Source organism: Tursiops truncatus, chromosome 12 (genome assembly GCF_011762595.2).
Source record: "Tursiops truncatus isolate mTurTru1 chromosome 12, mTurTru1.mat.Y, whole genome shotgun sequence".
NCBI lineage: Eukaryota > Metazoa > Chordata > Mammalia > Artiodactyla > Delphinidae > Tursiops > Tursiops truncatus.
The window spans coordinates 23,238,834-23,253,951 of record NC_047045.1 but is presented as its reverse complement, the minus strand read 5'-3'; the positions used below and the strand labels follow the sequence as shown (position 1 = coordinate 23,253,951).

At 45.9% G+C, this 15,118-nt stretch overlaps 1 protein-coding gene across 2 annotated transcripts in view; it reads left to right on the top strand.

Moving 5' to 3' along the window:
* The window catches only part of BACH2 (BTB domain and CNC homolog 2), a 361,717-nt gene extending 348,775 nt beyond the window's left edge, over nucleotides 1–12,942 (top strand). For both annotated transcript variants that reach the window (XM_019929440.3, XM_019929441.3), the window contains 2 exons: nucleotides 1,231–1,437; nucleotides 6,594–12,942. In XM_019929440.3, the coding sequence (XP_019784999.2) occupies nucleotides 1,231–1,437; nucleotides 6,594–7,076 (690 nt within the window). In that variant the 3' untranslated portion in view covers nucleotides 7,077–12,942. The remainder of the gene's footprint in view (nucleotides 1–1,230; nucleotides 1,438–6,593) is intronic.
* Nucleotides 12,943–15,118: the final 2,176 nt, after the last annotated feature.

Genomic DNA, 15,118 nt, shown 5'->3' with positions numbered 1-15,118 from the left:
TCTGATAGTATCTGCATCGGTTATCTGTTGCTGCATAACAAATCACCCCAAAACTTCGTGGCTTCAAACAATGATGATCATTTAACATCTCTCACTGCTTCTATGGGTCTGGAATTCAGGAGTGGCCCATCTGAGCACTCCTGGCTCAGAATATCTCATGGGGTTGAAGTCAGATGTTGTCTGGGGCCAATCCCTGAAGGTTTGCCTGGGCCCAGAGGACCCATGTCCAAGGTGGCTCATTCATGTGACTGGTGAGGTGATGCTGGTTGTTGGCTGGAGGCCTCAGTTCTTCTCCACGTGGGGCTCTCCACAGGGCTTCTTGAGTGTCCTTGAGGCTCAGCAGCTGGTGTCCTCCAGAGACCACAATCCAAGAGGCCTAAGGGGAGGCTGCCCAGCTTTTATGATATAGCTTCAGAAGTTACACACCATTACTCCCACTGCATTGTATGGGTCAAGAGGCAGGAACACACATCCCACCTCTTGACTGAGGAAGGTCAACATCACGTTGTAAAAGAAAATGTGAGAAGGGTTGGCCATTGTATTTTCCAAAACTACAAAGTCCCTAATGGGTGTATAGCACCGTGCAACTAAAAAGCGTGCCCCAGTTTTGCAGATGAGGAAATTGAGGCTCAGAGAAGTAAAGTAACCAACCTGCAGTCTCATGTCTGGCAGGAAGGACTAAAGCCCAGTTCTAACTCCTAGGTCATACTGGTATAGCCCCTCCAGGTTCTTGCCCTATGTCTCCCTTATGCTGTTGTAACTACAGATTACACTGACTGTTTCATCTTTCCAGCATCTTCACGGTGTGCAGTGCTCTCTTCATTCAAGTGTTTTAGATGATTCTTCAGTTGATGTCTGTCTACAAATTGTCATTTTACTGAGTTGAGACTCAATGGGAGTAGGTTTCAACTAACTATAGAGCCCTTCTTACAAAAGTGCTGTAGCAACGGCAATGTATACATTTTCCAATATTTTCCATGCTGTTTGCTTCAAAGATCTCAGGAATAATAACCACATTATAATGTGTGTACTCACATTCTGTTTGATTATCTGCATATTACATCTTATTTATTTTTGAAACAGGAAAGAATAATCACTGCCTGCTTCAGTCGTTTTCAGAGTAGTTGGTCATTGTAAAAAGGAGGTTTTTCCAATTTTTGATGTTCCACCTGCCAGAATGAAAACAAAAATCCAGCTGCCATAATCATGTTCTGTTATTCTTGGTTCCAGGTCAAACTTCCCTTTCCTGTAGATCAAATCACAGATCTCCCAAGGAATGATTTCCAGATGATGATTAAGATGCACAAGCTAACCTCAGAGCAGTTAGAGTTCATTCACGACGTCCGCCGGCGCAGCAAGAACCGCATCGCGGCCCAGCGCTGCCGCAAGAGGAAGCTGGACTGTATTCAGAACTTAGAATGTGAAATCCGCAAACTGGTGAGTTGACCCGCCCTTTGCTGTCAGCAACCTGGAGTGACCGGGGCTGATGCAAAGTTACAGTAGCGAAGGCCAGAGAGGTAGAGAGAAGGCCACCGTTCAGGGAAGTTCGAGTTGATTTTTAAACGAGTTCTCAACAAAAATAATAGCTTTATATCTGTAATGCGTGTGTCTGTGCAGGTGAGTGATTGTTTGTCAGTATTTTATATCTTTTAGCCATTCGTATATTTTTTTTAATTTATTGACGTATAGTTGATTTACAATGTTGTGTTAATTTCTCTGTACAGCAAAGCGACTCAGTTATACATATATATACTCTTTTTCATATTCTTTTCCATTATGGTTTGTCACAGCATATTGAATATAGTTCCCTGTGCTCTACAGTAGGACCTTGTTGTTTATCCATTCTATATATAATAGTTTGCCTCTGCTAATCCCAAACTCCCATTCCTTCCCTCCCCAGAGGTGCTTCTTTTTTATTTTCCATTCAACATGTGCTGAGAGCTAACATTTACTGCATGCATATGTGGACCAGATATTATTCTAATCTCTTTCTGTAGGTGATCACATGTAATCCTCACATCAACCCTATGATTTAGGCTCTACTTTATCTCCATTTACAAAGGAGGAAACCAGAGTGCAGAGAGGTTAGGTAACTCCCCGCTATGTGGCAGAGCTTGAACGCAAACCCAGCTGCCTGATTCCAAATCTTATTTGCACTGCTTTCTCCCACCTCCCATGGAGGAGCGTAGGTTAGAAGCAGGACACCAGCCTACCACCAGGGGTCGCTCAGCCACGTGATCTCTTGAAGCCCTTCACAGCCCCAGGATCCTGAATTCTGCCTCAAAGTGGCCGTCACCTCCTCCCTGTGCCTGAGAGTATTTTGTCTCGGGGAATAATCTCCCATCTCCCACGCCTCCCCCTCACAAAGAGCTCTGCACTCCCTTCTCCTTGATAAGCAACCTTAAGCTGCAGGAAGTAAATCCAGGTGGCCTCTGGCTCCTGACTGTACCCTTGAAGGCAATTAACGCAACTTCATTCAGCTCAGCCTTTCTGCCGGCCAAATCCTGGAAACTCATCCCACGTGCCCTGTCTGTGTCAGGCTGAAGAAGAGGGAGCCCATGGACTGTGGTCATGATCTAAGTTTGGGTCCTCAGGCTATACGTGGCGGTCCTTTGCCTCCTGGTAAGCCGTTGTCCTAACGAGAACCTAAGAGCAAAATAAGACATTTGAGAAGCCGAAGTAAATGTTACCTGTTATCAAGATAGTCCTGGACCTCGGGGTCTTTTTTTTTTTTCTCGCTTAATTTAATTAACACCAACCAAGCAGGGGAAATGTGCCCATGTTCAGCGGCTGCCATCACCTACAAAATAAAGGCCAAGCTCCTTAGCAAGTTGCACTGTGTTCTCTGTGATTCGGTCTACCCTCCAGCATCACCTTCCTCTCCCTTCTTGGAACTGGACCCCCAATAAAATCAAACTGGATGCACTTCCCCTCAGCCCCATCTCCTGCTGTTTCTACCTCTGTGCTCATGCCTCTGCTATTTCTCCTTTACCTCGGACAGTCCTTGACTGTTTTTTTCTCTGACGACATCCTTTGTTCCTTAAGAGTCAGGTTGCTTTCACCTCTCCAAAAAGCCCCTTTCCTGAGTCCCTGGTGAAGCTGAGCACCTGTCTTCAGGGCCCTGATCTGACCTCTGGCTTCATACTTACCACATTAGTCTTGCATTATCTGTGTATGTGTCTGTCTCCTCAGCCCTGGCCCTAGACTGTAGGTTCCTCACAACAAGTGAGGAGCCTCTCAGGAAATGTCTGTTGCCCTAAAATGTATTAGAAATTGTGACTGAGTCATGAGATTACAAATTCCTTCTTTCCTTCAAATTTTTCTTTAATGTTGTTTTAACAACAACAAAAATGTTTAATTTAAGCCAACATAAGGAAGCAAGTTATTGCTGCTGATGCGTGTGGGTCTTTGGAAAGCCTGCCGGGCTTAAGTGGGGACCCAAGCAAGGCTGAGCCTGCTGGGTATAAGGTTTCCGGGCCTTAAGCACATGTCTATAGTAAAATTCGGCCCTACACTCTTTTTCAGGTACGAGAATAACTGTTATCATCCATATTTGAGAAACGCCTGATTTTTTGTAATTAGCACTCTTCCCTGTGTAATTTTGTAATACTGAGCAAATAGGAAAGTCTAAGCCATACCCCTGGCAGATACCTAAAGCCCTTTGCTAATATTGTTCGGTTGAGAAACCAAGAAGGCGTCTCCTATTTCTCCCCCTGCTTTTTTGGAAACCCCTTGAGTAATGTGCTGCATTTCCCTGCTGAACGAGAGTGTCGCGTGCTCATCGATGTGCACCTGTGACTTAGAGCATCCTGTTCTTAACCGAGGCCTTGATTTATACTGCCTTTCCTGCAGAGAACCAAAACCCTGTCACGTGCAGCATTTCATCTTCTTCCCCCTAGAAGGTGGCCCAGGACCTTTCGTAGATCAGTGGACGTGGAGGGGTGGGTGGCTTGGCCAGGATGATGTGGCAGAATGGCGACCGCGATCCCTCCTGGGGCTGGTGTTGCCTCCCATTTTGCAGACTTGCAGGTCCAGGTAAGGAGGTCCAAGCTGCACAGCCACGAGTGTAAGATTTCTTCTCTTCGCCAGCCCTCCGGATGTGTTTTACTCCACACCCGCCCCCGCTCTGGGGAGTGGCGCCCTTTCCCGGTGGGCGGGGGCAGTCTGGTCCCGCCCCGCGAGGCCCGTCTCCCGCGCCCACTGGCTCCCGCCCGCACCCACGCGGTCTCCAGCACGCCACTCACTCTGCTTTTGCAAACTTGCGAAATGTATTCCTCTCGAGTTGCACTTGTACATCTGTTTATTTTTCATTTTTAAAACATGTTTTCTTGATAAATTTATAAATATTTTAGCAGGTGCCCTTTCCCCGTGTAAATCTCTGTCTCCGACACACATGTCCACACTGTCTGCCAGATTGCATTCGTCTTTCGGCACGTGCACCTCCCATGTAGGAGACCCACTGGTATGTTTGCTTCTCTCTCTCTCTCTCTCTCCCTCTCCCCCCCTCTTTTTCCCATCGTCTTGCATCCTCTCATCTCTCCTGCGCACCCTTGCAAAGGGTGAGGACTCACTTACTTCACAGCGCTTCAGATGTCCCGTTTCTCCATCCATTTCACTGCGTGCACCTCACGGAGCGTCCTCTTCTTCTCTCCTCACACAGCTAGTTATGGGAAAACCTCCATCAGTCTCCTCTGTGGTGGCTAAATTCACCTCTCTGATGGGATGATGAATTTTAGTAACACAAGAGCTTATGTGGGGTTTCCTCTAAGGAGAATATCTCAGAACCCTGGGCTGGTACTCTAGGGCTCAGCCTTCTCACCTCTGTCCCTGCTTCCTGTGTCCAGAGAGAACTGCTCTTGGGACTCACTGCACAGTCCCCAGCCATCTGTGCCGTTGTGTTCAGTCCATCAGCTACAGAGGCCAGAGAGCCTACTGATATAGGATTTTTTTTTAAATAAATTTATTTATTTATTTTTATTTTTGCCTGCATTGGGTCTTCGTTGCTGCGCACGGGCTTTCTCTAGTTGCGGCGAGCGGGAGCTACTCTTCGTTGCGGTGCGTGGGCTTCTCGTTGCGGTGGCTTCTCTTGTTGTGGAGCACGGGCTCTAGGCGCGTGGGCTTCAGTGGTTGTGGTGCACGGGCTCTAGAGAATAGGCTCAGTAGTTGCGGTGCACGGGCTTAGTTGCTCCGCAGCAGGTGGGATCTTCCTGGACCAGGGCTCGAACTCGTGTCCTCTGCATTGGCAGGTGGATGGATTCTTAACAACTGCGCCATCAGGGAAGTATAGGATTGAATCATGTGAAACTGCTGATGGTTGATTTTTTTTTTGCAATTTTCTTTGTCTTTTTTCTAAATAGACTTGCTTTTTTCAGAGAAGTTTTAGGTTCACAGCAGAATTGAAGGGAAAATACAGAGTTCCCACCTGCCCTCTACCTCTGCACACTCACAGCCTCCCCAGAGTGGTACGTTTGTTACAACTGATGAAGTTATAATGACACATCGTAATCACTCCAAGTCCATAATTTACCTTAGGGTTCACTCTTGGTGTTGTATGTTCTATGGGTTTGGACAAATGTATAATGAATGGCATGTATCCACCATGACAGTGACATAGAGTAGCTTCATCTAAAAATCCTCTGTGCTTCAGCTCTTCATCCCTCCCTCCCCCACCCCACTCCTTAGCAAACACTGATCTTTTTACTATCGCTATGGGTTTGCCCTTTTACAGAATGTCATATAGTTGGAACTGATGGACTGTTTTTTGACCTTCAGAAATCGCAACCTAATGCATTTGGGGGAGATTTTCAACTACAAGGTTTGGGACTGAGAGTTTTCCAATGGATTCTCTGCAAACTCCAAATTCCAGGAAACTGGAACCTTGATTCTCTGCAGTTTTCTGGTTGGTGGTGATTTTGCTGGTCACTCGGCTGGGCCTCAGAGAGGCATGAAAAGAAGCTACCACGGGGAAGGTGTCAGGGTCAGTGGCACATCTGGATGGGCTGCTCAGATGGGAGACTTGGCAGAAGTATGTGTCCAGGCTCTCATCTTTTAAGTTTCTAGATCCTGACCTAGTCATTTATGAGTTACACTATAATGTAGGATGCAAAAACCAACGCTGGAAAAGCCCTGGAACCTACTGTATAGCACAGGGAACTCTGCTCAATATTCTGTAATAACCTAAATGGGAAAAGAATTTGAAAAAGAATAGAAAAGAAATAATGAAGTGGGCTTGTATGATTCCATTTATATGAAATTCCAGAGAAGGTAGATCTATAGAGATAGAATGCAGGTGAGTGGTTGCCTGAGGCGGGGGGTAAGCATGGGGAGTGACTGCAGTGGAAGTGAAAGAGATTCTTGGGGTGATGGGACTGTTCTAAAATTGTATCATGGGATGGTTACACAACTTTATAAATTGACTACAAATCATTGATTGTTTCATACTTGAAATTAATGAATTTTATGGCATGTAAATTAAACCTCAATAAACCTGTTAAAATTTTTTTAAAAAGAAAAGAAAAGAAAAGCTCCAGAAAACAGGATGCTGGGTCCTCCCATTCAGGCTGGATCAGGCCTTTTCTCTTTCTTCTGTTCAGGTGTGTGAGAAAGAGAAGCTGTTGTCAGAGAGGAATCAGCTGAAAGCATGCATGGGGGAACTGCTGGACAACTTCTCCTGCCTTTCCCAGGAAGTCTGCAGAGATATCCAGAGCCCCGAGCAGATCCAGGCCCTGCATCGGTACTGCCCTGTCCTCAGACCCATGGGTCTCCCCACAGCCTCCGGTATGAACCCCGTGCCCTTGGGCGTGGAGCAGAACCTTGCCGCCCCCCAGTGTGCGGTGGAGGAAAGCGTGCCCTGCTGCTTGGAGCAGGGCACAGCGGCCCCCGGGCCCCCATGGGCGCCCAGCAGCTCCTCAGAGAACTGTACTTCTGCTCGGAGGCTGGAAGGCACTGACCCAGGAACCTTCTCAGACAGAGGACCTCCTCTGGAACCCAGGAGCCAAACGGTGACCGTGGACTTCTGCCAGGAAATGACTGATAAGTGTACAACCGATGAACAGCCCAGGAAAGATTACACCTAGTGACGGCCTGCCTCCTAATTCTCAACCCTCTCCCACCCAGGTGTCCATGGGTCAGCCTGCGGTGCCGTTTGTCTGTCGTCTGGAAGAACCAAGAAGGAATTTGGTGCACACTACAGCAGTCTTAGCAGCAATACTGTTTCCAAGTATTCTCTCCTCCCTTCAAGCAGGAGCGATATATAGTTACCTTCACGATGGTGCTACCCCTTGCTCAGGCAAGGAAAGACGACAGTGCTGATGCTGTCTGTCTGTGGGTTCATTTCAGTCTTAACAGGGATAGACTATAACACCTCTAGGACCCAACCACGGATTTTTTTTCTCAGTGGCCCATGTCACAAACCCTATCTCAGGAATTTCTTCTGAATGTTCAATTTTTTTCATTGAAGACAGCTTCTATACACATCAAAGTTTTATAGCTAGACTGTACATATTATATATAATATATATATAAAATATATATCTCTCTCCATATGCAAAAGTCCTGCATGCCTCAATTTTCTCATCCTAAAACTGGAAACTTCGTTTCTCGTTTATAAACAGGTTCCAACATTCCTCTTCTTTTGTCTCTGACGCTAGAACTAGTTTGTAATTGTTAAGATGGTCGTTTTTCTTGCTTCACAGTTCACTTTCAAGTTGTGCTTATTTATGGACAGAATTCAATGTTGGAAGCTTTCTTTGAGGTTTTATTTCAGACCTTTTTTTGTTTGTTTGGTTTGGTTTGGGCACCATCAGATGGTGCCAGTTGAGTATCGTGGGTTTGGTTTTTTCTTGCAGATACTGTACAGTCAAGGTCAACTTTGCCACTTGCACTGAGTTTTGGGTCAAACCTATTTTCTTAAATGAAGTTGTCACTTCAGTATAACTCAAGTAAACTGTATATTCTTTGCTTTTAGTTAAAAAAGTAAAACAGTTAGCTAATTAAAAAAAGCACTCAGGTGATAATTATGTAGGAAAAAAAAATCTTGCCAAATAATGAATTCATCCTAGGATGTAGACAATAATCTGCTTGAATATTTTTATATTTCACCTCCTCCCCACCTTTTCCTAAGCAAAGTTTAAACGCAGAGAGTTCAGAGTTGATGCTGGATGTTCAGATTCCTAAGTGGGGAAAGAGTTTGGACGTCTCACTCAAAAGCGCATCGAAACAGCAGGAATCGTGATTTTGTACCAGAACTCAGCAGGCATTGGCTCCTAAATAGCAAGTTAGAACTGTTTTCTCAGCCCGGGAGTAAGTCCCATTCATTTCAACACTTCCCCAGGCCTCTGCTTGCTCTCGGAAGCATAGGATAGTAGGAACTTCTCCGTCGAACGACTTGGCTGCTCAGCAAGCCAGCTTCCCAGCCCAGGACCTGCCTCCTGCCAGGGACTCACCTGAGGGGGTCTGAATCACAGCCCTGGGGGTGCCGCCCTGAGGTGGCCGTCCTGGGGTTAACGCAGCTGGCCCAGAGTAGGAGAGAGCAGGACAGATGTTAGCCTGAGGTCTGTCCCTGACACAGGCAAAAGCATTTCTTTCTCCCTTCTTTCTCCAAATGCTTTGAGTTGAATTCTGAGATTTTTCCACCCTTCTCTAGTCCGAAGGCAGATTTCTTTCTGAGGCTTTGGACACGACGTGGCCAGGAGCCCTCCCCGCCCCCCACTCACCAGGCACACACCTTACCCTCACCTGATGATCATTTCCTTCTCTTGCTGCAAAACTAGTTGGCTTGCAACCCACAGAGAGCAGCTTCCCTTGGCTCAGGGGGCACGTTGGCCCCTGGCCACGTTTACAGGAAGGTGTGCCGGACGCCACAGCCGGCGCAGGGGAGAGATCAGCTCCCTCCCTCCTCCGGGCCGGCTGCAGGAAAAGTCCTGAACAGTCTGATGTGGGGATGGGGTGGTGGGCAGTGGGGACTAGGTGGTTGATTTTGTTTCTTTATTTGTGCCATTCTTTGGAAGATATTAAAGCTGCATGTAAAAGGGGAAATTAGTATATGACGTAGGCGAAAAGTGAAATCATAGTAACATATGTTTTAGTATTAACTTTTTTCTGTACAAATATTAGTGCTAAATGTTTAAATATGTATGAATGCCAGAAATTTGTTGGTTCATGCGGTAGGATTAAAAAAAAAAAGGCTTTTCTTTGAAAATAGTTCCACTTTTAAAACCTGCCTCTGGGTTTTTGTTTCTTCTCACGTGTGTATGTATGGTGCGTGCTCGTCTGAGACAGACTGTGATCCAGCTCTGAGTTGGAGGTACCGTTTTTCTTGTGGCTGTTGGGATTTCTTGGCCTAGTAGAAGAGTTCTGTGCTTCACCGTGAGGTTTGCCTTTGGGAAATACTGGTGACAGCTCGAATTTAAACTCGTTGTGAATCATGTGATCCGTCACAGGCGTGTGTTCTGGTAGAAGAGTCGGCCAACAGTATTTTTTTGGTTTTTTAACTCTCTTGTTGCCTTTTTTAAGTGACCTCCTCTTCTTTGGAAAAAGGAATGTTTTCTGCTCATATCGTAACAAGGTCTAAACCAGCCCGTTGGCGTGACTGACCCTGGTACCAACACATGTGCATCTGGTAGTCATGGTCCCATTCGTGCCGTCCCCGTTCTGTTGTCCTGTGCGGCAGGCCTCCCGCTGGGGGGGGGAGGGGTGTCCTCTATTCCCCTCCCTGCTAACTCAGCCCACAGTCTCCTCCCACCAGCCCCTGCCTCGCCTTTCTTCCTCTGCCCCAGTCACACCCCTGCCACTCTGGCCGTGGGAACTGGTTAAAAACACTGCTGGAGAAACTGTCTTTCGATTTCTTAGAGATGTGAACAAGTTATTGGGATTTGGTTCACTATCGACCAGGAACAAGCGACTGGCTTTGTGCAATTGTTGACGTGACGCGTCTGTGTCTCTTACGGCTCCGAACCATGTGCTTGTCAAGATTATTTCCGGGTTGATTCAAAGGGAGGACTAGCTGGGGACCAGAGTCCAAGTTGCCTCAAGTGGAATTTTAAAAACCAGCCTGTCTCCTTTCCCTGGGATCCCTTAGTGCAACTCATGTCTTTTCTGAAATAGAAAAGCAAGTTAACAGCAAGGAATAGCATCTGCACGGCATGGTGACATTTAGTGGTATCTTTAAGGGTCCATCCTTACAGATATAAAGGACTCTTCCAGCTACAGAATGTTCAGGAGGGTCCCTGCGACAGGCGAGTTGTGTCTCCAGGTGGCTGGGCCAGGCATGGGCTGTTGGAACGGGGACAGTGGAGGTGGCCCTGTGGCTAGTTAACATCCGCCTGAAACTAGTCCTCCCGTCGGATCTGCCTTTGTTCTACTTGTGTCTCCGGACAACCTCACTTCGTTCAGGTTGGTCAGGCTTGGGCAGGTGCATGCTTTGCCGTATGTGTCTGTTTCTCTTCGTTATCTGGGGGTGCCTTGAATAAAAGAACTTCATGACATACTGATTCTGGAACAAAACTGTTGCAAAAACGAACAAAGAAAGAGCTGGCAAAGTTACTAGCCCACCTGCTCCTTCTCTTCTGGGTTCCCTAACAATGACTCAGGCGTCAGAGGTGATGCTGCACTAGGAAATGTTATTTTGTATAGTGTACAAGTAATTTATTAACTGTCTTTCTAAAGGTATGCTGCTTTTAAGATGCACTATGATTTTGGATTTAATCCTTGTGTTGCTTTCCCAAGGAAGTAAAAAAAAAAAAAAAAAAAAAAAAAGGCTGGTTAGTATGTCAACTGCCACTTCTCCTTGAAAAGGAAGGCAGGGACCAGCAACAGGACTTGTATGAGGGGACTGCTAAAAGCCAGGTGGGCACACTGTGAAGTCCAGTGTACCATCAAGAGGTCTAAACCTACACTTTCTCTTTTAATGCTTTATGATTGCCACTAAGGAAGAAGAAACAAACAAAGGTGTGAAAATGTTACGCCTTTTAAGAAACCACTGAATCCTGCCCCTTCAAGCTGATCCACATGCTATGTTGAGCATAATCCTCCCCAAATGTGTAAAAGCCTGCAGAGCTCTTTCAAAACCCTATTAGCTACCTAGTTCTATACATTATACCCCATTTCAACTAGGAGCTGCTTAATACGTGACTTCAAACGGTGCCACTAGTGCTTAGCAATGGTTGGAGGAGTTGCCGATCAAGAAGGCAGCCAGAATCAAGTTTTGTCCTCAAATCACTATAAATAGGCAAAGAAACATACTTTTTTTTTTTTTTTTTTTTTTTAAGAATAAAGCTGGGACTCCCCTGGCGGTCCAGTGGTTAAGACTCTGCACTGTCAATGCAGGGGGCACGGGTTCAATCTCTGGTCAGGGAACTAAGATCCCACATGCCACACAGCACGGCCAAAAGATTAAAAAGAAAAAGAATAAAGCTGCTCACTGGACCATGAGTTGGTCTTTCGTCCCCAAATTGAGGATTTTGTAGGTTCAGTTCCTGGCGAGTCAGTCCTCAGATCAACGCCTGTGTGGAGTTGGCATTCGTGCGGGCAGTCTGTGTGCATGGGGGCCTTGTGTTCAAGCTGTGTGTGCCAAATACAGCCCGAGCCATCTCCTGACCCAGGCATCCAAGACGGATGCTGTAGAATAGAATATATTTGTACACAAAACTGCGCACAAATAGTCTTTGTACATAGAAAAGACCTATTGTGGCAGATGGAGGATAAATTATTCAACCGACGGTGCAAAAACATTTCTTGCAAAGAAAAGTGTATAGTATTTTCCTACACTCCACCCTGGGAGATAATATTTATATCACGTGGATATCAGTGCATTTTCATTGTAATAGGAAAAGGATGCTGCCGTTTTGTGAAGAAAACCCACTTGGTTGCAGAGGCCCACTTTCGTAGCTTTGATTGCCTGTTGTGACGTGGTGTGTGCATTGCACTCTCAAGCAATGGACAAACAGCTCTGACTTTCCTTTCCATTCCAGTGGACTGACCTCAGATAACACAGTGGCCTCCTTAGACACAGAAGTGCACCCAGAGCCTTCATTTCAGGTAGACTCCCCTGCGGTGCCAAACGTTCCCATGGGGACAGGAAAGAGTGAAGGGACTTGGACAAAAAGGGTTTTTCCTACAGTTTGATGCTAAGTCTTCTACCAAAACATGTCTGGAGACAGAGGGGTGTCCTCCACATGAGTCCTAACAATGCATTTCGCGCGTATAAATGCTGGGATGCCCGTTCATGCGCCGAGGTAAAAGACCTGCCACTTCTAGTGCGATCGGGAAGCTTCCACAGGCATGCAGGAGCTTCGGGCGCTGGTTAGACACGGTGAGCCATTCAAGGCAAGCACCACCTTTGCTTGTGAGGCCCGAAGGGCCCGTGAGAATTTGTTCCAGAACCAGTCTGATGCAAGTGCACCTCTAATCTATGCCTTACAAACTCCAGAGGCCATATTCAAAACAGGGTCTTCTCAGTGTATGCAAGGGGCTGCAGCCCCTCTCCTCTTCCTCCCCAGGTCAAACAATACGGACAGTTTTCACACATATCTACCTGTATAACCCTCTGTACCTCTCATAACTGGTCAACGACTGTAACAGGTTACATCAGGTGTTTTTCTACATACTTTTTACACAGATTCTATGCGATTAATGTAACTTAATTCAATGCATCATTTTATTGTACTAGTTCTTAGGCTTGTCTTTATTTTCTAAGTGATTGTGGTTTTTCTTGTGGTTTTTAATTGTAAAAAATGAAATGGCTGTTGATGCTTATTCTCTGTAACTAAGAATTTTTACCTTTTTGGGGAAAAAAAAAGCATTGCTATGAACTAATGAATTGAAACTTCATTTACTCATTGTAAATATACTATTGTGCAAAAAAAAAAACTCAATTGAATTGCTAGTGTTAACTGAATTTTGTCTAGACACCATTTCTGTTGATGAAATAAAGACATATCATTACACATCGTAAACTGATTTTCTCTGATCCCTATGTTAGAGATTACAGAGCTGGAGGCCTTAGGAACTCTTTCCTCCCAGAGAAGCCACGTCTCTTCCTCTTGTTTGGTTATCTGCTACCTGATTAATCTGATTAGAAATCTTAAAAATGTCATAACTAATGGGATTCCTCAACTCCCAATTTTAAAAATCCCTAGTGCCGGGACTTCCCTGGTGGTCCAGTGGTTAAGACTCCATGCTCCCAGTGCAAGGGGCATGGGTTCAATCTCTGGTTGGGGAAGTAAGACCCCGCATGCCACACAGCACAGCCAAAAACACCCCACAAAAATCCCTAGTGCCTGAGAGTAAACAAAAGGCATTAAGCCCAGTTTCCTGATTTTGATATTGTGTTATAGCTATGCAAAACGTCACCATTGGGGGAAGCTGGGTGAAGAATATTGTTTCTTAAGGGCATGTGAATCTACAATTATCTGAAAATAATAGGTTTAATTGAAAATAAAAAGGTAATGAAAGTAAATGGGGAAGAGGAAAAACCAATGCCAAGATACAGTGAATTGCACGGCAAGGATTTTAGAATTGTGATTAGGGTGTACATACATCTAAGCCAGAAAAGAATATTGATCATTTGAGTCTTGGATTTTGACGTAAAGGGAAAACAAGCTATTGAATGGTGGGCAGGCCAGACAACTTGAGTACACGGGACTCATAAGTGGTCTGGCCAAGCTGGCAGTGAGGATGGATTCACGTGATGGCAGGAGAATGCAGTGCTGCCGGGATCTGAGCTTCCAGAATGCATGGCCTTACCCCACCTACCAGGTGGGAAAACTGAAATTACCAGTTGCTGAACTCCACTCCCTCCACGGGCTCCCCACTGAGGCGAGGGCTTCAGGGACCATATAACGGGGTTAGCAGACGTGCACTGTTGTGAAACATCTTAGGTGTCAGAGGTAAAACAGAGTCCTTTGCCTGAAGACATGAAGTTATTCAATCCATTCTAGGAAAACGATGTGTCATGGTCCCAAAGTTTTCTGTAGGAAAACCTGGTCACTTCGAACTGATGGTCATATGCACCTTCGACCCCAACATTTGTGCTTGTGGCAGGAATGGCAATTGTGGTTTGATACAGAAGAAGGCCCTTATATCCTGCAGAAGGGAAGCATTCAAACACCACCCAGCCCCAAATGGGCGGCAGCCATTCTCTTTCCTACTTTGAATGTGCACCTTAGGTGTGACTTGTATCTACTTCCAGAGCACAGTGAGGAATCTCAGTCTGCCTACTCCCTGCCAGCAGGTCTGTTGTATGCTGTATGGAAAAAAGAATTGAGCTCTTCTTTGAAATAGTTCTAGAACTTTCCACCTTTCTCCAATTCATCACCCTCGCCTCCTCAGTTAGGATGCATCGGCAGGACCATACTCCACGTCTAATGCCAGCTTCTGATGGTGCCCAGAGTGGGATGGGCTTCCAATTCTCCCCACTGAGCACCTCTGCCTTCCTGGTATAAATGAATACGATACTTCCTGTTATCAGAGAATCCAGGTCCAGAGATATGGAGAAAGCCGCGCATCCCACATCACCTTATGAAATTTCCTTTCATTTGACTCAAGAGCATGATCCCTTCTGTCCCTACACCCACCCCCTGGCTCCTACAGATCCCAACATCTACTTGCTACTGGCTGCTTTGTCAACCAGAAAGAGGCATGACTGGTTCTCCGTGGCTAGTTTTCACTCCCTCTCCTTGAAGACAAATGTACCCGAGGCAGTGACCCTCATCCTAAAGCAATGGACGGAAACCTTCAGAGATACAGCAACATTTACTAGAAGCATTACATTTTACACTGCATCCTTTTAACTTCTTTTTTTAACCTCTATTTGTGCTGTACCGTTGATGACCCTATAAAGGCTTTTGAGAGTGAAGGAAATTTAAATTACAGTAAAAGCTATGGGGGAGGTGGGGAACGCTGCCATATGGGCTCTTGAAAGAGTCTCTCATAATAAACCTGCGGACAAGGCAGGACAAGACACCAGGGAATAAGGATTAGACTGGAGGGTTGCAAGTGATGGGTAACGTCTGGTCTTTGGCATCTATACATAAACATGCATGCACTCAGCCAGCACTGGGCTACATACTGGGCATCCAAGATTTAAAATGCACAGCCTTATCCTGAAAGCTTTCACAGG